Source organism: Nycticebus coucang, chromosome 12 (genome assembly GCF_027406575.1).
Source record: "Nycticebus coucang isolate mNycCou1 chromosome 12, mNycCou1.pri, whole genome shotgun sequence".
NCBI lineage: Eukaryota > Metazoa > Chordata > Mammalia > Primates > Lorisidae > Nycticebus > Nycticebus coucang.
The window spans coordinates 43,211,588-43,239,310 of NC_069791.1; the positions used below are offsets into that span (position 1 = coordinate 43,211,588).

Below are 27,723 nucleotides of genomic sequence, written 5' to 3' on the forward strand. Positions count from 1 at the left end.
ATGGTTTCCTAAATTGACTCTAATACAACCAGGATATGTAGGTTACTTTTATCAACCTTGAATCTCTCTCTCTTTCCCTCCTTTTAATGCCAATAGGGATTGTGTTGACTTTTTCAGGAGTTGTATCATGTTTATGATCAGTTAAAACTTGATGATTTTTCTAACTTTCAGCAGTTGCCCTCTGTTCATTTCCACTCATCTCATTTTTTTCTAATTAAAAGCAGGGATTATCTTTACCTTAGTAAATCTCACCTGTCATCCTAAAAAACAGACATTTGTGAAACTTGACTCTGTGTCATCCAGTGAAATCTTTACTTCTTTACTAGTTTTGTGTCAACAGGAAATTGGGCAGCAAGTTCCTAGGCTTCTTTCAGGTAATTGATAAAATTGTTGAATTGGACCAGAAACAGAGCCTTATGGAAAATCTCTAGACTTTAGTGCAAGTTAATGACAATTCATCAATCTCACCCTTTTTTGATGTAATCTCCTCCCAGTGCATCTAAGCACTATCGTTCAGCCCAGATGCTTCTTTGTCATTCCCTAAACGACATCACAGGGGATTTTTATTGTATGTTTTCTGGGAACAGGATAAGGTTGTGTTTGTAACAGTCCCTGTAGCCACCAGACTAGCATTTTCCAACAAAGGAAATGAAGTTCCATTAAGAGATTTGTTTCTAGGGATCCAATACTGGCTAACAGTGACAAATTATGGGTTCTAAAAAAGAGTGAGCATAAGCATGAATTTGGGTTGGTCAGCGTCTCTCTAAGACTGTTTCCTCTTAATTAAAAAAGATACGATGCATTTCACTTTCCTCAGAGATGTTGAGAGGATAAAATTAGAGGATAAAAATAAATAAATAATAATTAAATTTGGCATTAAAAATTTCAATGCCAAAGATTATTTTTAAACATAAAATTAAGTCATACATGATAATGACTTATTTGGCTAAAAATAAGATTAGTCTATTCAATCAATCAACTAGACTAGTTTTTTTTTTTTTTTTTAAGGAACCAAACATAATGAAACCAACACTGTAACTATATACTTAGGCATCCCCACATCTTTCAGGATTCATGTCAGCTGAGCATGTGTGAGTGTGTGAGAGTGTGAATGCACGGTTGGAAAAGAAGATCAGCTATCACAGCCTCCCAGTCTCCAAGCTGCATTAGTCATTTTTAGCACCATGATGGAGAATGGTGTGAATGCGGTAAATTCAAAGATTTCTCAAAACTTGACTGTGCAGACAGATAACTGTTAGAGTGACATTTTCAGTACAAGTGAGAAAACTGATTCTTCTGGGATCTCTAACTCTGAGCGCTTTAAAGGAGAAGTACAAGACTAAACCCATCCTCCTACACTAATCATTTCAGGAATAGTTTATCTAAAAGTAGCAATGCTAATATAAGGGAGTGAAGAAGTCAGTCAAACTGCTTATTTCAACTATATCCCATTAGCAACAAGATCAGTTTTCTTACACTTATGAGTTGAACTTACCTTTGGACAAAAATAACAAAATCTCAGTGAGAAATGACATCTTAGTTATGGCCATGCAGGTGATTGAAAGATCCAAAGCAAAATGTCTGAGAAGAAAAGGATAATTGGGCAGCATCATGAGGTCGAACTGTACATTTTCTTGTCCCTATTAGTCCCTTCTCCTCAGAATTCAGGAAAGGAGCAAAGAATTTCGCTGTTTAATTCCCATCAAGGTCATTTTAAATTAAAAAATGAGATCTTCTAAAGTTTTCATTTAAATACCTATGAGTATTGGGGCTGCTGACAGCCATGTCAGCATGAATCCCTGAGTCGCTCTTGAAACAGAAATTTGCAGTTGCAGTAAACTTGAAAGAAGAAAATATTTATGTGTCTGGATAAATATTAAAACTGGATTGCATGAGCCCATGCCTATTTTCTAAGAGAGATATTTCTTCAAGTTCAGATCCAACTTCATATGGGTTTTCAGATTATAGATTTTGGGACCCAGAGGGGTAAGTAGTAGTCTACTACCATAATCCACCTTTAGTGAGACCTACGTTCTATTTATTTGTCCAGTATCTTGTGCTGTTGTTCCTGTGGCTAACTCAGCAGGGCCCCCCAATAGAACCATATGCAAACCCTGCTGTGATCCTCAGCCAGAATCAGATGCAAAGTCTTCTCCTGTGACAGTGTTACGTATCCCAGGCACAGTTTACTTTGTAACCACAACCATCGATGCCACAGCAACCCCGGAGCTGTGCAGAGGTGTTTGGGTTCATAATAGTATTGTGGCAAAATCAAAATTACCCTCTAGGCTATGAAAGGCTGTTGGCTCAAAAGAGGTAGAAAGGGCAGACATTTGAGTCAGGCAAACCTGAATTCAAATTTAGCTCAGCCCTTAATGAGCTATAAGATCCTGAGCTCATTACTTAGCTTTTCTGAATCTCAATTCCTCCTTCTCTAAAATGGGGTCTGTTTCTCTTCTACTTCACGGGTAAATTACCTTCCAAGATTTTTATAAGGAGTAAAGGAAATAGGTATAATCACAAATGTAGGTGCACAAAATAATTGTTATTATAATTTGAATGGTATCTTAACATCTCCTCAGTGGGCTAGTCGTATCACGGATAGGATGTTTTTGTATGGCACTTTCATACTTATCCAGAAAAAAAAAAAATGTATTCTGTATTTGCAGAGGTCAACCTCAATTCCAGGTCCAGATTAGGATGAGATGAAACAAAGCAGTGCTCTGAGAGTCTTCCTGTCCTCATAGTCACTGGTAACTTTAATGGAAGTTATTCCAGTGATGAGACGAAAACTGGATTGGAGTAGGGCGAAGAATACCTAGTAAGTGAAGAAATAAAAGCATCGTGCTTATCTACTCTTTTAAAAACTTGGGACTGAAAAAGATGTAAGAGATAGAGGGATGGGCTGAAAGGGGGTATGGCTGGAGTTGCCAAATTTAGCAAATAAAAATACAGGATTCCCAGTGAAATATGAATTTCTGATAAACAACGAACAATTTTTTGCCATTTAAGTACTCGTGTGTCCCACACGATGCTGGGGACATATACGTGCTTACACCTGCTTGTCCTGAGAAAGTAATCCTTTGTTGTTCTGAAATCCCAATTTAACTGGGAACCCTATATGTTGGCGGGGGGTGGGGTGGGGTTGTTTGTTTGTTTGGGGGCGGTTAGCTCTCAGAGCTAGATACGTGGATATACGTAATCTTTCTTTATTTTTGAGAGACTTTTTAGAGTATTTCTCTGATAAGAATATCTGGTATAGATGGAGAAGTTAAAATTGCAAAAGAAAGAAGGGAGAACTGATGGAGCTGAAGTCCTGGGGAAAGCAGTGGGTGACTCAGCCAAGAAGCAACCCAGAGAGAATGACTTCTTCTTGGCAGGGGGGTACTTCTTTCCTGCACTGAAACAAAAGAGAAAAGAGAGGCAAGGATGGGCACAGGTGTACACGGACATGGAGTTCCAATATTGGAGCCTCCCGTTGACACCCCATTGTCTTTAACAGGTATGCAGCCAGCCATCCGTGAGAGCAAAATGTATCAGGATGAGAAGGGGGAAGAGCAGAGATATCAGAACTTGTTACTGTGAGAGCAAGAAAAGATGATTTAGAAGACCAGTGTTAAAACCACTGGCAGTGGTGAAGGATCCGCAGATAGTCTTTATGAAAAGTAACCCTAAAGCATGGCTTTGCTCCATGAGACTCAGAAACTCAGTGCGGAAATGAAGGTGGCTGATAGATTTTAAAATGGCCTAAACTAAAGACAAAATACGATGAACGGCACAAACGCTCTTTGAATTGATTTGGGGTAAAAGGCTGTTTCTCTCCAAATATAAGGGGAAAAATGACAAAGGCTATCCCCTAAAATTCTGAAATTAGTAAATCTACATCATTAGCTAACTGGAGTTGCAAATGAAAAACAGACTGTACAAATACAAAAATACTTGGTAAAAATCAGTTCCTGTTATAACCATGAAATTATAATTTAATATTTTACTGTTTTAAATAATTCCACTTAGAGATTGATTTATTAATTCAGTCCACAAATACATATTGGGTTCCTACTATGTGCAAGCACTAGCTAGATACTAAATTAATAATATCAAGGCTTATGTTTAATTAACAAGAAGAACCTTATAGAAATATTTGACACTCAAATTAATATCAGATATATTCATTTGACTAATGCTATTACAATTATACAGTTCATAGCTAATGGCATTATCGGGCTATTATCACAAAGCATTACCTCTCTTCTAAAACTCATTTCCATGATAATTCATTGAAATCATCATGAGAACACACTATCTTGATGGGTTTTTACCTCCCAATGCTCTTCAAGAGAATGAACTCACCCTTCTAAGAAAGCTGGTTATACCAAATAACACCCATGCCTGTTCTCTCTGCTGTTCAGGGGAACAATGCCTATCAATTTCTGTACAGTTTTGAAAGACACTGTGTCCCTTCTTGGAAACAGCAACTGACTTCATTTTTTTATTCACAATTCCCAAGATCTGGAAATGCAAATTAAAGTTACAATGCAGGCATTATTATCTAAAGCAAAGGACTGAGCATGGGTGGAAGTGGGGCCCAATCTAGTTCACCCATTCATTCAACAAATAGTTATTCTGTCCCCTCTATATCACTTTAGGCAAACAATGCAGCCTCTCTGTGCCTCTGTTTCCTTGTCTGTAAATTGACAGTAATAGTAATTTGAGTTCTTATTAGATAAATATGAAAAAGTGGTAGAAAACTCAAAGTTAGAATATAGTTGTTAGGTATTATTTCCTTCAGGTATCATGAAAATTAATGTGTTTTAAAAATTAACTCAGGTAGGAGAGCTATGAATCTCAAATGAAGCATTTAAATCAGGTTACTGAAAGGAAGAAGGAAAGAAATTAACATTTATTAAGTGTCAGTTATATGCAGACCTTCCTACATGCATTTCACAAAGATATTATTTCATTAAATCTTCACAATTCTTTGGGGGTAGATATTTGTAGTCCCATCATATATAAGAGGAAAATGAGCTCTGAAAGTTATATAAGTTGTCCAAATCATATAGCAAGGGTGGATTCTTGATTCCAAAGCTCTTTTTACGGCCCTGGGTTTATTTCCCGTGGCACCAAAGCACATCTACCCTGAAGAGCAACTGTTGCATTTTTTTAATTGCATTCTTCTTCACTCCCAAGCAAATAGTGAAGTGAAAGGTGTGCCTAAAATAAAGCAGAGCATGAAACTCATTTCAGTTTTGTCTCAACAATTCTGTACTTTTGCTAGACTACCACACCAGCACTACAAAATAACTTTAAAAAATAACTTAAAAAACAAATCTAACATAGTCTTCTCACTGTGTACAGCTATCTTCTGAAACACTTCCAAAAGGTGCATTTTAAGATTTTCAAAGTTCCATTACATTCAAAATAAAAAAGTAGTTAGTAAAAAGGGGCAAATATTCCATCTTCTTTTAAAGAGAGAGAGCAAAAACCAATACGCTATAGCACAGAGGGCCTTGGATCGTTAAGGTGCCTGGTAAATCTGTGATTTCACTTAGAAATAAAAGTGACATATCACTGAAGTGAATGAATCTTAGGTTCAAAATTGACTCGTTCTTGCTATTTGGGCAATTATGATTTCTAGAATAATATCTTAGGACAGTTTTATAAATAGCACATACCATCCAAGTTACAGTATCAAGACTGCTAATAACAAGCCTGCTTTCCAGTACTTTAATTGCTGAAGAGTCAGTGGTAGTAGAAAACCACCCCATTCTGTCATTTTATAATTAATCAGAAATAATTTGGGGAACTCAAACTTTTCCAGCCGGTTTGATGAAGTGGTTTTAAAACATTATTATTATTTTGCTATAAAGGTAATGTATGATTAAATAAGTCCAAATGAAAAAGAGGGGGGAAAAAAGACTTTGAAAATATTATTATATGGAAAAAATTTCTTCCAATATTCTTCTATTTGTGGGCATATGTGTGATTATGTAGTTATTAAATTTACACATGCATGTGTATATTTTAAACAAAATTAGAGTCTTAGTAAACCCCACTGAATGCTTAATCAATAATTTGTTTCAAGTCCTCATCTTTTCTTCTTCCCTTAATTAATAATGTGAGCATATGTCATATCATTTGGAATTCGAAACAGGCCCACTTTGGGGGGCGGAGACAAGATGGTTGACAGAAGCCAGCTTTCCACAGAGGCTCCCATCCAGAAGGCGAGTTAAAGAACAGAAATTTAGCAAGTAACCCAGTGGATTTGAGCTGCACCAAGAGAGAAGGTTGAAGAATGCACATTAACCCCACTGGGGTGAGCTGCGACCCCAAGGATACAAACAAAAGGTACAAAATCCATCACCAAGTGGACGGGATTCCTCTCCCCCATGAGAATGGCTCAGAGTGCCCCACAAACAAATGAGCAGAGTTCAAAGGTCCTCCCACTACACTCCACAGGAGAGACCCTCTAAAAACTGGACCTACCTCCCCTACTAGGGTGCCACAGTGTTCTCCTGCCAAGCATAAAACTGTAAATATTCTCTACCTGCAACACTGAGCTCCCAGAACTCCCCTCCACTTTCACTCTGAGGTCTGGAGGCCTGTCCCCCAGGAGTCCAGATTCTTGGGTGATTTCTCAAGGGGTGCGGACAGGGCCTAAACTGCAGCTGGTCAGTGATGACTCTGGGGCAGGGGCAGGGGCATGGGAGTGAGGATGGTCGGCTGAGAGGGAACCATACCGAAGTGGGGGTGCCCCGAGGTGCAGAGCAGCAGCCGTCTTTTAGCAACAACAGGGCTCACTCCCGGATATTCTGAAGCCACACCCCCTGACTCCCTGGGCAACCAGAGGAGGCCAGGCATCTACTCAGGTGGCAACCACCATGGAACAGATCTGGGACGGAAATGCAGGCCCCGTGAGTAAAGGGTTTTCCTGAGGCAGAACCAGCCTGGGTGGAGCGCCGGGACTAGAAACACACGCGCAGAGACAGGAAGTTCCCAGGGCGGGGCTGACCCAGAGGACCGTTTTACTGAGCCTAAGATGCACCTGGCCCTCAGGGGATCATCAGCCTATAGACAAAGGAAGATAGGAGGCTAGAACTGACAGGTAACCAAATACAAACATGCAGGAGCAAAGACAGAGCCTGAGGCACAGGCTCTGGGAACTCAAAACAGCTTCTCTTCTGCAGGGGAATTTAGCAGGGACAGAAACAAATTCCCACAAAGTTGTTCTGTTCTGTTCTGTCAGTAACATCAATGAGGGGTGGGGCTGGAACTGAGTGAACACCCCTCAGCCTCCATCAAGCGCCCGAGGTTGTCAGGCCTCACTCCCCCTGCTAGATAGAGGCAGAGGGCACCAGCCTGTCTGAGCAGAAATACATTTCCTTATGATTCAGGCAGGTGTAAACCCCTGGAGTATCTAATCACTACAGACAACTGAGTCAAAGCCCTGCAGGACTATCAGTGATTGGGTGTGACAGAGGTGGAAGGTGGGGAAGGAGGCATCAACTTTCCCAGACTGATCTATATGCTGGGAGGGTCCTCCTGACTCCACAGAGCACTGGAGCAAGCCATATCAGAGTAGTCACCAGACCCCTGCAATCCAGTTGCCAGAGACCTTTTAAACTCTCCCACCTGAGACAGGTGCTGACTGAGACAATTGATTTGGACCTTTTGAACTGAACCAATTGCCCAAGGACTATTCAGGTGGTGCCCTGGGTGTGTGGTTATAGAAAGGTTTGATTTTCCTTTCCCAATTGTTGCCTGTGGGGGCCGGGGTGACTTAATTGCTATTATTACTATTTCCCACAGCTGAGACTTTAACCCAGACTAACTGTTTCACTAGGGTCAAACAGAGACTAGCTGAAAACAAGACAGAACCACTTAGCCCCACCACACCAAACAGGGCCCCAGTTTCTCAGGCCATGGCACTGTACAATTCCTTGACAAAGCTCCAGTGGGGAAATCAAATAGTGTAAAACAATCATGGGGTGGAATAAGTGGAAAAACTCTGGTAACATGAATAACCAGAATAGATCAACCCCCCCCCCCAAGGAAAAATATGGTAGATGTAACAGAAGATCCCATTCTTAAACAGCTGGCCGAGATGTCAGAAATCAAATACAGAATTTGGATTGCAAACAAGATTAATAGAATGGAGGAAAATTTGGAAGGAGAAATTCGAGCAGCAATTCAAAAGTCAGAATTAGAAATTCGAGGAGAAATTCAAAAGTTGTCTCAAGGACTCAACGAATTTAAAGACAAAACCACCAAAGATTTTGACACACTGAAGCAAGAATTTGCAGCCCTCAAAGATCTGAAAAATACAGTAGAATCCCTCAGTAACAGAGTGGAGCAAGCAGAAGAAAGGATTGCTGACATTGAAGACAAAGCCTTTGAACAGGCCAATATCATATTCTGAAATAGCATCAACCATACAAAACCTCCCTAAAAAAGAAAAGCCCAGGACCAGATGGTTTCACGTCAGAATTCTACCAAACCTTTAAAGAGGAACTAGTACCTATATTACTCAAACTGTTCCAAAATGTAGAAAAAGAAGTAATACTACCCAACACGTTCTATGAAACAAACATCACCCTGATCCCCAAACCAGGAAAGGACCCAACAAGAAAAGAAAATTATGGACCAATATCACTAATGAATATAGATGCAAAAATATTCAACAAGATCCTAACAAACAGAATCCAACAACACATCAAACAAATTATACATCATGACCAAGTCGGTTTTATCCCAAGGTCTCAAGGCTGGTTTGATATACATAAATCTATAATTCAGCACATAAAAAAATTAAAAAACAAAGACCATATGTTTCTCTCAATTGATGCAGAAAAAGCTTTTGATAATATACAGCATCCCTTCATGATCAGAACACTTAAGAAAATTGGTATAGAAGGGACATTTCTTCAACTGATAGAGGCTATCTACAGCAAACCCACAGCTAATATCGTATTGAATGGAGTTAAAGTGAAATCATTTCCACTCAGATCAGGAACCAGACAAGGCTGCTCATTGTCTCCACTGCTCTTGAACATTGTAATGGAAGTTTTAGCCACTGCAATTAGGAAAGAAAAGGCAATCAAGGGTATCCATATAGGGTCAGAAGAGATCAAACTTTCACTCTTCGCAGATGATATGATTGTATATCTGGAAAACACCAGGGATTCTACTACAAAACTCTTACAAGTGATCAAGGAATACAGCAGTGTCTCAGGTTACAAAATCAACATTCATAAATCAGTAGCCTTTATATATACCAACAATAGTCAAGCTGAAAAAACAGTCAAGGACTCTATTCCATTCACAGTAGTGCCAAAGAAGATGAAATATTTGGGAGTTTATCTAACAAAGGACATGAAAGATCTCTATAAAGAGAACTATGAAACTCTAAGAAAAGAAATAGCTGGAAATGTTAACAAATGGAAAAACATACCATGCTCATGGCTGGGAAGAATCAACATTGTTAAAATGTCCATACTACCCAAAGCAATATACAATTTTAATGCAATCCCTATTAAAGCTTCACTGTCGTAATTTAAAGATCTTAAAAAAATAATACTTCATTTTATATGGAATCAGAAAAACCCTCGAAAGGCCAAGACATTACTCAGAAATACAAACAAAGCAGGAGGAATCACGCTACCAGACCTCAGACTATACTATAAATTGAAAGTGATCAAAACAGCATGGTACTGGCACAAAAACAGAGAAGTAGATGTCTGGAACAGAATAGAGAAGCAAGAGATGAATCCAGCTACTTACCGTTATTTGATCTTTGACAAGCCAGTTAAAAACATTTAGTGGGGAAAAGATTCCCTATTTAACAAATGGTGCTGGGTGAACTGGCTGGTGACCTGTAGAAGACTGAAACTGGACCCACACCTTTCACCATTAACTAAGACTCTCACTGGATTAAAGACTTAAACTTAAGGATGAAACTATAAAAATACTAGAAGAGAGTGCAGGGAAAACCCTTGAAGAAATCAGTCTGGGAGAGTATTTTATGAGGAGGACCCCCTGGGCAATTGAAGCAGCTTCAAAAATACACTGCTGGGACCTGATCAAACTAAAAAGCTTCTGCACAGTGACTAACACAGTAAGTAAAGCAAGCAAACAGCCATCAGAATGGGAGAAGATATTTGCAGGTTATGTTTCCAACAAAGGTTTAATAACCAGAATTCACAGAGAACTCAAATGTATAAGCAAGAAAAGAACCAGTGATCCCATCGCAGGCTGGGCAAGGGACTTGAAGAGAAACTTCTCTGAAGAAGACAGTCGCACGGCCTACAGACATATGAAAAAATGCTTATCATCGTTAATCATCAGAGAAATACAAATCAAAACTACTTGAGATATCATCTAACTCCAGTAATATTAGCCCATATCATAAAATCCCAAGCACAGAGATGTTGGCATGGATGTGGAGAAAAGGGAACACTTCTACACTGCTGGTGGGAATGCAAATTAATACATTCCTTTTGGAAAGATGTTTGGAGAACACTTAGAGATCTGAAAATAGATCTGCCATTCAATCCTATAATTTCTCTACTAGGTATATACCCAGAAGACCAAAAATCACATCATAACAAAGATATTTATACCAGAATGTTTATTGCAGCCCAATTCATAATTGCTAAGTCATGGGAAAAGCCCAGGTGCCCATTGATCCACGAATGGATTAATAAATTGTGGTATATGTACACCATGGAATATTATGCAGCCTTAAAGAAAGATGGAGACTTTACCTCTTTCATGTTTACATGGATGGAGCTGGAACATACTATTCTTAGTAAAGTATGTCAAGAATGGAAGAAAAAGTATCCAATGTACCCAGCCCTACTATGAAACTAATGTATGGCTTTCACATGAAAGCTATAACCCAGTTATAACCTAAGAATAGGGGGAAGGAGGAAAGAGAGTGGGGTGGAGAGAGGGTGATTGGTGGAATTACACCTGTGGTTCATCTTACAAGGGTATATGTGAAACTTAGTAAATGTAGAATGTAAATGTCTTAACACAATAACTAAGAAAATGCCAGGAAGGCTATGTTAACCAGTGTGGTGAAAATGTATCAAAAGGTCTATAAAACCAGTGTATAGTACCCCATGATCGCATTAATGTACACAGCTATAATAAAATAAAAAGAAAAGGCCCACTTTTAACAATTAAATGGTATATTCAATTGCACATACAGACACACACGTTTCTTTCCCTTCTTGCGGAACATTTAGGTTGTTTTTTTCAGTGCCATAAATATTACTAAGCTAAGCATTTCTCATAAATCTCTAGGTACATCACTTATTTTCTTCTTAGCCTAGAATCCTGGAAATAGTATTACTCCTTTGATGAGGATAAATATTTTAAAGATTATTGAGAAGTATGACAAAATTACTTTCTAAAAAGGTGAAGCAATTATACAGCCATTGTGAAATGGTAATACTTGATCAAGGTATTAACTTCAGCTCTAAGCATGATAATATTTTGGCCTGGGTCAATCTAATTGGAAAATATCATATTCTATTTTTACTGTAAATTTATATTTCTTAGAGTATAAAATTGAAATTTTTAATGTTTATTAACATTTTTATCTTTTCTCCATCATGATATGCTTAGTCATGTTCTGGGCCTATTTTTATTTTGGTCTAGCCATGTTTTTTCCTGTCAATTTATATATCATTATACCTTAACTATAGGTATTATCATTTAGTCATGTTTAGTGGTAACATTTTCCAAGTTTTCACTCATTTTATTTCATAGTGACTTTGTTTTATACAAGGTTTGCTAATATATGAAATCAAATATACCAACCTTTTTCATCGTGATTAATTTCACTCCATTTATCTATCGTCATACAATTTTAATGGTTTAACACTTTGAATTTATTTTCCCATCCATGTGGATCTCATTTTGGTGTTATTAAAGAAAATACTTATTTGCATCAGATAACAATTTTCATAACAATTTGATATATGTTTGGAAAAGTTGATGAAACCACACATATTTCACAACCATAGGATAAAAGGAGTAAAAGTAATCAGTTTTACATATTTTAACACATTCTTAGTTCTCGGGTGTTCTTGGGACTAGTTTAGGGCTATCTTTTTGTCCTATTCCTGTCAGCTGGCTCTTTATTTTGGCTTAGTATTATCCTCCTTTAAATTATTATAATTTTGTTATAGATATACCATGTCAGTTATTACTAATAATACTTTTCCTGATGATTATTATTCATTTATAAAAACCATATTCTCTGTGGTTTACACTTTAAGATGAATTGTATCATTCTTCCCTAAACCTATTTTTATTTAATAATATGAGTAAAACTTAGAAGTTAATTTTAAAAAACTAAAGTTTTGCCTTTCAGCCAGAGACACCATCTTCCAGTAATTCACCAAATGATAACACAAAGGGACAGAGGAAAGACACCTGATATATGTTCTCCAGGCCTTTTAGGAAACATAGAGTTGTTCCTTGGCCACATGTAGGTGAATATACAAGAAAGGTGCTATTGTAGACATCAAGGCAATGGGTACTGTTCAAAAAGGCATGCCACACAAATGTTACCATGGCAAAACTGGAAGAGTCTACAATGGCATCCAGCATGCTCTTGGTGGTGTTCTAAACAAACAAGTTAAGGCCAAGATTCTTGCCAAGAGGATTAATGCTCATATTGAGCATATTAAACACCCTAAGAGCCAAGATAGCTTTGTAAAATGTTTGAAGGAAAATGATCAGAAAAAGAAGGAAGCCAAAGAGAAAGGTACCTGGGTTCAACTGAGGCACCAGCCGGCTCCACCCAGAGTAGCTCACTCTGTGAGAACCAACAGAAAGGAGCCTGAGCTGCTGCAACCCACTCCCTATGAATTCATGGCATAATAGGCATACAGCATAGCACACAGGAGAATCACGACAATGGAATGGGAGCATAAGATGCTGGAACCCATTCTCTATGAATCATAGCATAATAGGCGTATAGCATAGCACACAGGAGAACCAATGGAACAGAAGCATAACATGCTGGAACCCATTCCCTATAAATTCATAGCATAATAGGCATAGCAAGTTTTTTTACATTCAATGGAAAGGTGCCTCCACAAGCTGCTGGAAATGTTTCCCTATGAATTCATAGCATAATCGGTATTAATAATAAAAGGTTACCATAAAAAAAAAGAAAAGAAAAACTAAAGTTTTTACAATACTTAGTGCTCTAAGTATATAACATAGCTTTCTAAAGCTAATACTTCAAAATTCAATTCACTAAGATTTCTTATTTTTCATACAAATCCCAAACATTTCTTGTTGAAGTTATTGTAAACATTTTATGATTTTTTTTCTTTTTGCTGTTAAGAACTGAATTATTCTCCCTCATTACAATAGATGATACAATAGTGATACTATTCTATAGGGAGATTATTAATGATGTTTATATCTTCATCTGCATCCAATTTCCTAAACTTTCTTGATAAATTTATAAGAGTATTTCAATTGATCCTTTTAAGTTTTCAGCAAAATTATCTGATCTTCAAATAACTACAATTTTTTATCTTTATTGCTAATATTTAATCCTCTTTGCATCTTTCTCAGGATACTGATTTACAGGGCAATATTAAACCAGCAGACCATCACATTTTTATCTTGTTCACAGTCTTAATGTGGATATCTCTTATTTTCCTAATTATATTTACAGGCTTATAAAGCTAATCTTAAAGGATATTCTTTATCATAAGAAAATGTTTTTCTTGTTTTCTAAGATTGAAACAAATCAGGTTAATTTTTGTTAGATGTTTCTTAAGTAGCTATTGAGATCACCTTTTGATTTTTCTTACTGTACCTATCATGAAGATGTATTTGATTAATACATTTTCCAATATTCAATCATCCTTATACACCTGGGATAAACAATACTTGGTAGCAATGACAATCTTTTTCTAATGTTCTGGACTGGTCCAGAGGAAAGATTCATTTCTTTCACGAAAATTAAAAGGTGCCTAATGTCTCTCTTTTTAAAAAGTTCATTTTACTTTTAATTAACAAATAATCGTATGTATCTGTGGATACAATGTAATATTTCAATACATGTGCACATTGTGGAATGGTCAAATCAGCCTAATTAACATATTCATCACCTTATGTGCTTATCATTTCTTAGTGGTGAAAACATTTAGTATCCACCCTTCCAATTTTGAAGTATACAATAAATTATTATTAACTAGAGTCAGTATGCTGTGCAATGTATCACTAGAACTAATTCCTCCTCCTTCTTGTCTAATAAATCTGTGAACCCTTTGGCCAACATCTCCCTTTCCCTAACCATCTCCCCCGGCCCGCACTGCCCTAAGCCTTTGGTAATCACTACATCACTCTCTGCTACTATGAGTTGAACTTTTTTAGACTCTGCATATAATTGAGATGATACCGTATTTGTCTTTTCTGTTTCTGGCTTATTTTATTCAGCATATTGTCCTGTAAATTCAATCATATTGCAATCAATGACAGAATTTCCTTCTTTTAAAGCTGACTAGCACTCCAGTGTGTATATACACCACATTGTCTTATCTATTCATCCATTAATGGGCACTTCGGTTATTTCCGTATCTCGGCAATTCTGAGTAATACTGCAAAGGACATGAGAGTACAGACATTTCTTCCATCAACATACCAATTTCAGTTCCTTTGCATATACACACAGTAGTGGTGTTGCTGAATCACATGTTTAATGCTATTTTTTAGGTTTTGAGGCACCTCCATGATGATTTCCATAAGAGCTATGCTGATTTACATTCTCACCAATACTATACTAGGGCTTCTTTTCCTCCATATTCCCACCAACACTTATCTTTTGAGGGTTTTTTGATAGCAACCATGCTAACAGGTATGAGGTGATATCTCATTGTGTCTTTAATTTGCATTTCCCTGATGATTAGTGATGTTGAGCATTTTTTATGTATATCTGTTGGGCATTTTTGTGTCATCTTTTAAGAAATGTCTATTTAGGTCATATGTCCATTTTTTAAATCAGGTTATTTATTTTCTTGTTATTTGAGTAGTCTAAATTTCTTATTTATTTTGCATATTAGCTCCTAATCTGATACATAATTTGCAAATCTTCTCTCCCGATCTGTGGGTTGTGGCTCCACTCTGCTGTTCCCTTCCCTGTGCAACTGCATGTAAGTGTGATGCAATCCCCTTTGTTTTTGCTCATCATATTCGAGAAATCATTATCCAAACCAATGTCCTAGAGTTTTCACAATGTGTTTCTTCTAGTAAATTTTCAGTTTCAGATCTTACCTTAAACCTTTATTTTTAGTTGACTTTTTGTATACAGTGTGAGGTAAGGATGCAACTTAGAGAAATGTGGATATCCAGTTTCTCTTGCACCATTTCGTAAAGAGACTATCCTCTCACCAGATTGTGTTCCTAGCACCTTTGTCAAAAATCAGTTGTTTGTAAATGCATTGATTTATTTATGATGCTTTCTATCCTGTTCCATTGGTCTCTGTGTCAGTTTTTATGTCATTTTGATTACTATAGCTTTACTATACTATTACTATAGTATTTTGATTACTATAGCTTTATAGTATATTTCAAAGTCAAGGAATGTGGTGCCTCCACCTTTGCTCAAGATCACTTTGGCTATTTCGGATGTTTTATAATGCCATACTAATTTTAAGATTTTTTTTTTCTATTTCTGCAAACATGTCATTGGAATTTTTATATGGGTCATAATTTCTCTTTTGAAGACCAGTCTTTGTAACTTTTACCCATTATCAACCATTAAATATTTCCATTTATCTTGGTTCAATTTTGGCAATTGACATTTTCCATTTCCAATTATCTCATTTCCGTATGTTTTTTGATACTAAAATAGTATATTCATAACTAAACATTGTTATCTTCTCTGTATCTTTTGTTATATATTCTGTTTGGATTTGCTAGTTTCATTTATTTTGTTATATTTCTCTCTAATGACTCAGCTCTTAACATTATTAAATCTGATATACTTTAATACATTGATTTCTTGTTCTTATCTGTTTAGCTTATTTTCTTACTCCTACTTACCTTAGATTTGTTTTATTCATTTCCTAAATTTTTGCTTTGAATATTAATTTATGTTCATTTAATTGCTACTTTAAAAATGAAAACATGTCTGCCTTTAAATGTGCCTCAGGGCAGAGTTTTTTCTGTATCCCCAAATGTATAAATGAATTTTTTTAATATTTCTTTATTTTCCAAATACTTTGCAATTGTGGGTTCATTTTATTCTTGACCAATTAATTATTATTATTATTATTATTATTGTTATTTGCAGTTTTTTTTTACTGGGGCTGGGTTTGAACTCACCACCTTCAGTATATGGGGCCGGCACCCTACTCATTGAGCCACAGGCACAACCCTTGACCAATTAATTATTCAGGAACAGTATGTTCAATTCTAAGAGGTTTGCTTTGTTTTGATTTCATTTAAACTTCTATAAGAGGATATATTCCTTTTTTATACTAAACAATGTTGTAATCTTTATTAAACACTTACCAATTACATTTTTAAATTTTCCATATCATTTTCTTTTTACCTGTTTGATTAAAAACTGACCAAAGTGTGATATAATCATTCACAAGAATTATTTATCTACCTCTACTCCTAACAGATTCTGTTTTATTTTTGTTATTTAAGGGATGTCCACTGGCATAGTTTTTATTTAGACTGTGTTTTATCAACACAATAACAAACATCCTCAATGTCCCTTTGATTGTTTTTTCCTTTGAATTGAACTTGGCTTCACATTCACATTTTCCACTCTTTTATTTTTGTCTTTGTTTTATGAATTCCTCACTCTTCATTGTTATTATTATCTTAAGCTTTGACATTCTGGGTTAAGAGTGTTTCCTCCATGATCATATCAATGTATACAGTTATGATTTAATAAAAAATAATAATAATAAAAAAGAGTGTTTCCTATAAGCAATGGTTATAATATGTTTTATAGTCCTTCCCCCATTGGCCTTTTTATATTTAGTCATCCTCAAAAGAATAGATTTACTGAAAGGCAATGTTTACCAATTGAGAGTATATGTGGCTATTTTTACTAAAGTCTACAGTTAAAATGCCCTAATACCAAAGTTACTGCAACAAGAATACTACTGGGCTGAGTAGATGAGTAGATGGAGGAACTATAGATTGCTGTCTCAAGCATACATGGCTATCTGGTATCCCTAGAACTCTTAACTCTCCTGTAATGTTTTACCTCTGGGTTCGAAACTTCCTGGATGCAGTGTGACCTGCCTGTGTTCTAGTCCCATTACTTCTTTCTTTTGCAGTTTTTTTTCATTTATACATATTAAAGGTACATATTTTTGAGGTAGATGTGATAATTTGATATATTCATATAATCAAATCAAGGTAATTGGGATATTTATTGCCTTAAATATCTGTTCTCATCACTTCTTGTCTTATGGTTTTAAGGGATAGTTTAGAAGCAGAGGTACCTGTTTCTGGGGAGTGAGTGATCTAGTGGGGAAGGGCTCCTTCCCTCTCCCCCCTCCAAATTAACAGTGCATTAGAGAAACAATACTAATATTCTGTCTAAAACTAACTTTGATTCTATGGTGAGGGCAAGTTTTGGTCATTTCCTGCTCACCCCATTGGTAAAGGAGGAACCTCTTACCTTGTAATATGACACTAGGAAACATCTGCCCCTGGACAGACGAGGCTGACCAGATACTCTCAGCCTGGGAGAGGAGGATACAGCATATCATACAGAGTTCTACTCAGGAATAGACTGAGTATGCAGGGTCTGCAGAAGACAAGCTTTGTAGAAACAAATGGTTGAGGTGACCTTCAGTTTCCACAGAAGGACATAATTGATTTGTTTTAATAATGTTGAGGGCAGGCAGGGAAGTGAAACCAGCTGGATGGTTGCCTGGGTAGAGTGTGTTTGGGCTGGCTAGTAGGGGAATAGGCCAGTATGGGTGAGGAGTATATGTAATGATAGCAGGGAAACACACGCTTAGGCCCTCATGGTTCTGTGAGTCTCAGAAACATCAAGGTGGCAAATAAAGTATTGAGCCTTACAATACAGGCTTAGAGAGAAATAAAATATATTTCTATTTTCTATTAACAAATATATGCTGTTTATAGTATTATAGCACGTGTGGGTCATCATGTATGTTTCTCAATTGAGTTTCAAAAGTCTTACATTTAGTGTAAATCACTTCAAGAATTCCATAGTAGGTTGAATGTCAATCCCTAGATTTGCATAGAAACATTGTCCTCAGTATTTTTTTTTTTAAATCTAGAATAAGCTCTTTCAAGACTGCTAATTAGACATTTTTAAACTGTTGCAAAAATGCTAAGGAGAGTCATGGAAGTGGTAGTTCCATTAACACCAACTGGGCAGCTACGCACCTACATTTGTTGTAAGAATAGGATGATGAGAATTCTGCTGAGTGATGTGTTACTTAATCTCTCTGTGCCTTCAGACTTTATCTCTTAAATAAATGAATACTCCAGATGATTCTATCATTCTTTGGTTTCTAAAATGACTGTGATTACTTAAGATAAGTAGAAATATTTTATTTAGTATCTAAAAGGCCTAATACTTTGGAGTAATTACTATTTGCACGGCCCCTACTAATCTATGAACTCTTTTCCTTAAGCAACCTGGAAGTTTATTTTTCTACATGTGAAGTTTTTAAAAAATAATTTTCAAATGAACAAACAAATTGAGCAAGAGATGTGGGGGAGGATTCTGAAAAGTGTCAAAAATCTTACTAGTGCTCTATGACTTCAACAATGACTAGCTGGTTACTTCGGCAAAGTACATAATGAGGGCTCACTGTGGGTGATAACAAATCACATGCTGTGAATGACCCACCAGATTTTTCATGTGGCACGTTTTTCTCATGTTCCTCTTCACCTACGCTGAGAAGTTTAGTCCCATTCTAGACCTAAAGTCCTCACTCTGTTTCCTTTTGCAAGGATGCTCCTGATTTCAATCAGGTACTAGAAATGTCAGATGAAAAATGGCACCAATGTGAATTACGACAATAAAAGTTTATAAGCTACTAAAATAAAGTTATAGTACCTAAGAGCTGAGTCAACTGACAATGTTAAATGGAACATTTTACAACCAGTCCTGGGATAATGATTTTTTAAAAATGGCACATGGAACATGAAGAAATATCTGACATGAAGCAGGCCCAAGATAAAGCTCAGGGTGCATGATTTTGAATGAGTTACCTGTAACAGGGACAGGAGGAGATGAGAATCTAAGGTTTGGCGCATCTCTTCAGTGTCCGACCCTTGGCAGTAGTTATCGCTTTCACTTCTCACAGCAACTCCATGGGGGAAGGAGTTATCATAGTCATCGTTACTGAGAGGAGAAACTGAGGCTCACATGGCCCAGTTGTCTGCCCATCAACAAAACTCTGAAACAAGAGGCAAGATTTGGTTTCAAAAGTGCCTGACTCCAAAGTCCATGTTCTTTCTATATATTTTTATCTCAAATGCTGTTTCTTTACAATGGCAGATAATCTCTATATAAATGAGACAGTTTTTGGTTTCAAGACTAATCTGTCTTGATGCTGTTAGAGCAGGTGATGGCTCTCTTCGCCATGGAGCTCACCATGTAAATTATCCATACAGAAGATATTAAATTATATTTAAACAAGGTAAAAACCTGGGACTAGAATGAAAGATCAGCTTTAGAAAGAAAGCCAAACGCTAAAAATAATATCTAAAGGAAGGAATAGAGGAACATTATGAAAAGTTTGAATAGGATGATATGACAATCTTTGGTTTTTTAAATAACCCTGCTCACAAAATGTTATTTATATGCCAGCAAATTTCTACTACCTTTCTCTAACTTTTCTAATACAACATCCTCCTGTCCTGTCACATCACGCCCCCTAACCCAGTCACAGTGCTTCTAATTGGTGCCCACCATCGCATCCCCAATGGGGGAGTTGGTGTTGTCTCCCAAGAGGCTGGCATTTGTGTTAATGGCACAATTTCTTAGAAATGTTATGTTTTACCTTTACAGATTTTACAAAATTTATATTCTTCTTCCTCATCTGATTCTGTTATAATATAAAAATAGTCTTTCCAATTGCTTAGTATGAACCAAAATTCATGCTCCAGGATGAATTAATGTCATGTTAATTCTAAAGCTCCACATACTCTGTACAAACTCCTCTTACTATAGTCAGAGAAACACGATGATAAAATGGCATAATCACATGACGTGCAAAGTGCTGATGTGAAGTGAAAAGGACAGAAATACAATGGGAATATTAATCCAAGAGAAAAAGAAAAGAGAGTGTTTAACTAGGCTTACCAGGATGGTTTAGTTCTTCCTGAAAGCAAGTGGGATGTTATCTTACTCTGTCTTGGACTCAACCTCGACATCTGCCATTCAAGAATAATTAAATGAGTAGTTTCTACACACAAACACACAAAGGACTCCACCATATGTAACAGATGTATAGAGAAACATTCAGTGAATATCATCTACCCATCTAAACATCAGATGAAGGTATCATGTCAATATAGCAATAAGTTTGCATTAAAATAAAACATGAAAAAATAAATGGGGAAATGGAACTTACAAAATAGCTTTAAACTTAGTGTTAATTTCCATTCATGGGTCCTACACTGTAATGGACGCAGCTAATTTTCATAGCTGATGAGTAATAATGACCACTGGGAAGTTATATGACAGAAGAGAAGCAGCTTTAAATGGAAATAGTACAGTTAATCACAACTGTCAAAGTATACACTTGCTGACCTTGGACCTTGAACACAGTATTTAATTCAAAGCCCATTCAAAACTATGCCCTATCAAGGCAGAGGGCATGAACCAGTTTCTAGTTTAGGAAGCAACCCATAACCCATTTGCCAAGATGGCACTGCAGATTAATTCTGTTGTTACACAGTCTGACTAGTGTGGTCCCACACCCCTCTTCACTACTCACTGTAGGGATTGATCCTATCAAAAAGCAAGGTAATCCCCAAACCTTGTTATTTAAATGTTCAAAGGTGATAGGTTCATGTTCTCATAATGTATAACATTTGTTTTCTTTTATTATTATTATTATTATTATTTTATTATTTGGGATTCATTGAGGGTACAAAGAATTAGGTTATAGTGATTGTGTTTGTTAAAGTCCTCCTCCTAATTGTGTCTTGCCCCTAAGAGATGTGCCATACACCATAACCCCTCACCCCCTTCTCCTCCCATCTCCCCACTTGCTCATTCCCCAAGGCTCCCTTGTATTAGCTTATCTACTGCCTTCATATTAGAGTACATTGGATTCTTGCTTCTCCTTTTTTGGGAATTGCATAGCATTTTTTAAAATATTCTACCCCTTCAGAGCTATAATCAAATTGAGTTCTCCCTATAAAGATAGACTTTCCCTTTTAAACATTGTGTAATAACATATGTCTATAATATATTTTGGCAAAGCTAGATGCCATTTCTGTTTTTAAAGTATTGCCCAAAAATAAGTGTTGCATATTTATATAATGCATTTTAGGTAGTATTATATATAATGTCTTAAATAATATGTCAAAACCCACTGAAGAAAAATTGAATGTGTGTGTAGATATAGATAGGTGTAGATATAGATATGGAAAGAGGGGGGGGAGAGAAGACAGAGAAAATTATAGCAAAGATTCAAAGAAAAAGTGAAAACTTAGGAGCAAATTAAATCAATTACCTTCAATGCTGTATAGTTTCATATGTACTCAGTATGACATCATAAGGAAGTGGAGATACTTTATTTGTTGTTGTTAAAGAAATTATTTATCAAAAAAAAATCTCTACATCACCAGAGATTGCAATTAATTTGACCAATGATGTCTGTGATATCTATAAGGTAACCCTGGATTTATCACAGTTATCAAAATGATATCATCTCTGTTACCTACATATATCATATCACTAGCCTTACATTTAGCATATGCAACAGATTATTTTCTCTTGGAATTTTTTTCACTCATTCATTATATATATTTGTTAAATAATCCCTGTGTGACAGGCAGGGATAAATAAAACAAACATGGTTCCTACAAATTAATAGCACAATCGGGATGACCTTTACAACCTAGTTCTTCTGACATCACCTATATTGCATGGTGTCAATTAAGGGAGTTTTTTTTAACCTTGAAAATATTTGGGGTGCTTTGCTTATCATTTTACTATTTACAGAATTAAGTGAATTTTGACAATGGGGTTTCAGATGAACTTTTTTGCTTTGTAGATATTACTGAAGCAAATAAAGCTCTATGAATTGTGGAATGATTAAAATATTCACAGAAACTTACAACTCTGCAGTTGAATAACAATTACATTTGTTCCAAACAGGCAATTGGTTTCCAAACACATTAAACAAAGGCAATTTAGAAAGCTTCTTCTTCTTCCTGGCATCATTAACACTGTTGAACATCTTGGGATTCTGGAGTGTTTCACAAAGGTAAGAGTGTGGTAAGATGAACAATTTCTGAGTCCATGAAATATTGGTCTGGGAGCCATCACTGAGCCAATGGGAATTCCACATGCCATGACTGGACAAATTAGCATATTAGCGAAATTTAATGGATTATTCAGAGGAAGAAATTTCAATTTAGAATTCACGTTTCCCATCAATCCTTATAATAAAATGGTACCTTACTAAATGCTAAAACATGTTCTAAAACAAGATGTTTTTCTTCACCATATAATACCACTTCAGGGTTAGAAATAATCATGATGATAATAAGAATGAATGAGTCATTACTATTAAAAGCAAATATAATTAAACAAATAACTAGGAATCTAATGACGCTTGAGATTTGGATCCCATTCAGGCCTTTTAAATCAGCAGTGACCCCTTCAAGGTCAAAAACAAGCTGTGCAAAATTCCTTAGCTTGTCCCTTGAGACCAGGCAATAGCTTAATATGTTTTATCTACCATCCATCCATCACCAGCCCCTCTCTCTCTTCTCCCTCTCCACCCCTGCCACCCTCGGAGTATTCTTGGAGGGCTATGTACTTTTGAGAAAATTGCCTAGCTTTTCTCAGCCTCTATTTTCACACGTGCAAAATAAAGACAATAATATCAACCTCTTATAGGTTTCAGAGAGATGAATTTTAATAAAGGGCTAAGCACAATGTCTGTCACATAGCAGGAACTAAACAGATGTTCATTTTCCTTATTTCCTTCCATCCATTTATCTCTTTAGTCATTTAATCATATATTATCACTTCTCCCATGCCTAAATAATTATTTGTTTTATTCACAAAACAAATCTCTTTTTGAACATCAGGTATTGATAAGTAGTAGCATAAACTGGAGAAATGCACAGTCATTGGGTCAATGAACATTTAGCACCATGAATCCTCCTATTCTCATGGAGCTTAAGGTCCCGTGTTAAAGAGAGGATTAAACCTCACACAAGACAGAATTTATGGCAATATTAAAATCCTTAATGCCGCCCTTGTTTTTTACATTTCTTACCCTCCAAAGTATCAAATTGATCCTCCATGATATATAGTTTTCCTAAATGCTGGTCTCATTGTTTGATTGAAAATCAAATTAGAGAATCAGAGAGTCTTGCAGAAAGAGCCAGTAGGAATTTCCTTGCCTGTATGAAAATAATTGATTGGGTAATGAAACCTGAGGCTGAAGGCAAGTCCTCTGTCCACTCCATCCTTTGCCTCAAAAACTTAAGTGGGGTCCACCTACCAAGTCTGACAATCCTGTGCTCATATCTCTCAATTTTTACTACGAATCATCCTGTGAGGTTTGACCCTGTCTTTCATGAAGTTGTTAAAAAGGCAGTCCTTAGAGTCAGCCCAGTTGAATCTAGTTCCACAGCTCAGCAAACTGGTTAACCTTGCTTGCCAAGCCTGTTTCTCAATTTGTAAAATGGAGAAAGTGAAATAGCAACTGCATCTTAAGGCGGCCATGAGGATGAATAATTATCCCATAATATGGGCAATAATATGAGTAATAATGGTCTCATACTTAGCCTCATGCTCCTTTCTTCATCCCTTTTATTCTTATTCTAAATTTATGCTGAGGTGTAGCCAAGATGACCAAGACCATGAACCGATCTCAGGTAGAACTACACTGTAACAAGAAACTATTTGCTCGGGGACTGAGTCATTCAATCATTTGACCAACCTGCTACGCATTGTCCCAGGCACTACTAAAATACTGTTGAACCAAGCAAAGTACCAGTGTACATGGAGTTAACACATATGGCCCTAGTTAAAATATTCAAGTGTGATTCTTCCTCTGTGATCATGGACCAAGTGAGTTCCTATAAAGAAGTGAAAGATGGTGATGTGAGGTACAGAGGAGGAGGTAAGAATATAAGTATACAACATGCTAGAGCTTGGAGAAACTAAGCGTGGGAAGGAACTAAGTGAAAACAAAGGGCTTTTTCAGAAATAAATCTGTTTCTTACCAATCTCCTTCATCTCCTATCTACTTTCTTTTCTCCTACATACTTTTTTAGGGAAGGAAAAGAAAGAGAAAGAAACAAAGCCGAAAGGAAAAAAATTAATTTTTCATGTGTTAAACACTCTGTGTATCTTGGGCACCATGCTGTGCACACAAATCAACCACCTTTTTTGTCTACCACCTCCTTGTCACACAGATCTCATCACTCTACTTTATAAATAAGAAAACTAAACCACAAAGCTAGTTAAGTAAATTGACCAAATTCATACACAAGCTCAGATTTGTTTGTTTCCAAAGCCCATGCTGTCATGCTTCTATACTGTGCTGCTTCTAAGTGCCCTAGAAGAGCCCTCTTCTTGCTCTGACAGTCCCTAACTCTGATGACTTGGGAGAAGTCTAGTGCCTTCAGTCAATGGAACTGTACCATGACCACCTGTTGGTCAGAAATCCCACAGGAAAAGAATGGGTGCCACATGTCAGAAGAAAGGAGACTCTGGAAAATTCACCTCCAGAGATTAAGTAGCCAGCACCAATGCCATCAGTGCAAAGGCACATGTTGCCTGAGGGACTTACTGGGCACTGGGATTGGACAGGACAAGTCAGGAGAGCTAAGCAACAAACAATATGGAACCTGAGGGAGGAAGATCTGCATCTGCAGTGAGGAACGCATGATTCTGATTCATTTCTATATTGACTGTTATTGTCAAACAAAAACGAACAATAAGCATGCAAAGAAATAGGAGAAAGCACCAGTGTCCATAGGACAGATTATTGAAAAATACTATTTTCAGTATACATCCGATCACAATTCAAGCTTCATCATGTCCAAAGTTTTATCTGTTCAGAGCCAGTTTTATCTGGCAAATCTATCAAGAACAGGAGAATTCCAATGTATTCTTGTCTCCAAGGACAGTAGATTAATTATGAACCCACATTTACACCACTATATGAACAGCCTGAGGTCTCCATTAGCATCCAAGGCAACCCAACCCACTACCAACCTCATATGCAGGTCCTTATGAAACTTTTGAGATACACAACATTCAAGAAATGTAAAGTCCAGATGGGTGGAAACAAATGAAGCCCTCCCAGCAACACCAATAAACCAAGCAATTTGAAACTGGGATGGATGAATCAGAAAGGACACTGCTGACTGTGTGTCTTGGAAATGAAATGATGTACCAAACTCATTCTGTCTCTAAACTTTGGTAGTGACCCACATATTATTGTGATAATAAAATACTAGCATAAGTGCTAGAACCAACCTAATCTCATCAAGATCACTGAAACATCACCTCAAAACCCTCACTGAGTACAGTTAGGAAATTATCCACAAATGTCAAACCAGATTTACTTATCGCATGTCCTCAAAAACAAAAATAAGCAAACAGAAAACCCCGGGCCCTGCCACTGTCTGTATCGGAGCCCTCCACAATCAAATCTGAAATAGTGCAATGGTGGCATATCGTACCCAAATTTGGCTCTTTCAGTTTAGGGGTGAAGGAATTAGGTAGATGAAATGTCTCTTCCTTGCTAAAAAGGATTAGTTAAATACGTCTACAGTACCTAATATAAATATGTATCCCACATTGGATACTAAAATAAAAAGTAAGTAGAGGTGTTTGGGAGGAAAGGGGCAGGAGATTTTTGGAACTTAACACCACTATCCTTCCAGTACTGTTGATATCATTGCACTTATTTTGTCAAAGGTACCAGTAATCTTTTATGCATAAGCTATAACAATTATTGAAAGTGACATAAATCAGAGACAAATGACCAGAGTTATTCAAGCTACGATAGCAGTTATTTTTAGCAACATATTGAGAAGAAAAAGAAGGTAAAATTAGCTTTTAAAACCTTCAGAAATAAAAAATAGATGGCTGACCCTGGAGACTTCTGTGTATGTGATAAAATTGAACATACAGCCCATATTCATTTGTTCATTCAAAAAATACTTATCAAACATCTACTGTGTATCAGGCATTGGTCTAGGCACTGTGAAGAGAAGAGTGGATAAAGGAGTCTGAAATTTAATACACCTGCAGCTGACTTCAAAGTATTTGAGAAAATCATTTGTCTTTCAAGTCAGTGTGCCATAGAGAGAAAAGGCCAAGGTTCAGAATAATTGAGTTCCGGTTCCAAATCCAGGCTTTGCCAACTATTAACACTATTTATATGAACCTTAAGCAAGTTATGAAGTTTCCCAATCTGTGAAATGGGATGATTCCATCCCACCCTAGTATAGTGACTTATACCTAAAAGATACTCAGGACAGTAGGTTTTTCTGGGGGCTAGGGATAGAGAGTGCACATTCTAGAAATATATTCATAGATTCATTCTTTGACAATAGCGTTTTCCACATAGTCTCAGCCCTGAATTTGCAAATCCCCAGTGTGTCTGAGAAACCTTTTATGAATCCTGGCTGCCATGAAATCTGTAAAGTCAATAGGCATTCAGGCTTTCCGCAGCCTCTCTGTCAGCATTGAAGGGACAAGGCAGCTTGTGAAAGAGCGCCACCTAAAGGTCCTTATGAGACACCGTGCTATATCATAAGAGGAAAACTCCTTTGTCCTGTTACAAAGACTGTTCTAGTGAGCAGCGCTCTTAAATAATCATCAGTGTTGTGCCACTATCTATGAGCCCATCATAAAAGGGAGACAAGCCCAGGGAGAAGCAAATGATTTATCAAGTCATCTACATCTGGTCCTAAGAAAAGCTTGCTTGCTTTCTTTTTTAGATATTGTAATCTAAATCATTTTAATGCCCAGAACATCAGTGGAAGTAATCTTGAAGAAACACTTCTCCTCCATGAAAAGTCTCTGAAATTTTATGGCAGTATCCAGGAATTGTTTTCAAGTATTGATCTTTGGGAGACAGCCCTATGAAACTATGTTTGAGTCTACCTGTCTTCTGAGCACGGTATTCTTTGTTTCCGTCTTTGGTTGAACACTTTATTGTTTTAGAAAGGGCCCTTCTATATAGGAGGGACTTTATAAATATTATCTGTGTGCTTTATTTCCAAAGACTAATCATGACCTTTCTGGCGTACTGTTATGCTTTCACATTAACACTTCAGGCATTAGAATTCACGAAGTAATTTTGAAATCTTGGTGATTACAATAAGAAAAACAATGATTTTCTATCCACCAACAGTATTTTTAAATTTTCGCAATGGCTTGGCCATGTTAAAAAACAACATACAAGTGTTTTTATCAGAGTTTTAATGAATCATTAGAAGCAAACTCACCATATGTTAATATTCTTT

General features: G+C 36.7%; 1 protein-coding gene and 1 pseudogene across 1 annotated transcript in view; both read left to right on the forward strand.

Moving 5' to 3' along the window:
* Positions 1-27,343, forward strand: part of SLC15A5 (solute carrier family 15 member 5) — an 87,163-nt gene extending 59,820 nt beyond the window's left edge. The window contains exons 8-9 of the mRNA XM_053557552.1: positions 22,376-22,484; positions 27,196-27,343. Coding sequence (XP_053413527.1) covers positions 22,376-22,484; positions 27,196-27,343 — 257 coding nt within the window. The remainder of the gene's footprint in view (positions 1-22,375; positions 22,485-27,195) is intronic.
* LOC128561047 (60S ribosomal protein L21-like) lies at positions 1,185-12,891 on the forward strand (annotated as a pseudogene).
* Positions 27,344-27,723: the final 380 nt, after the last annotated feature.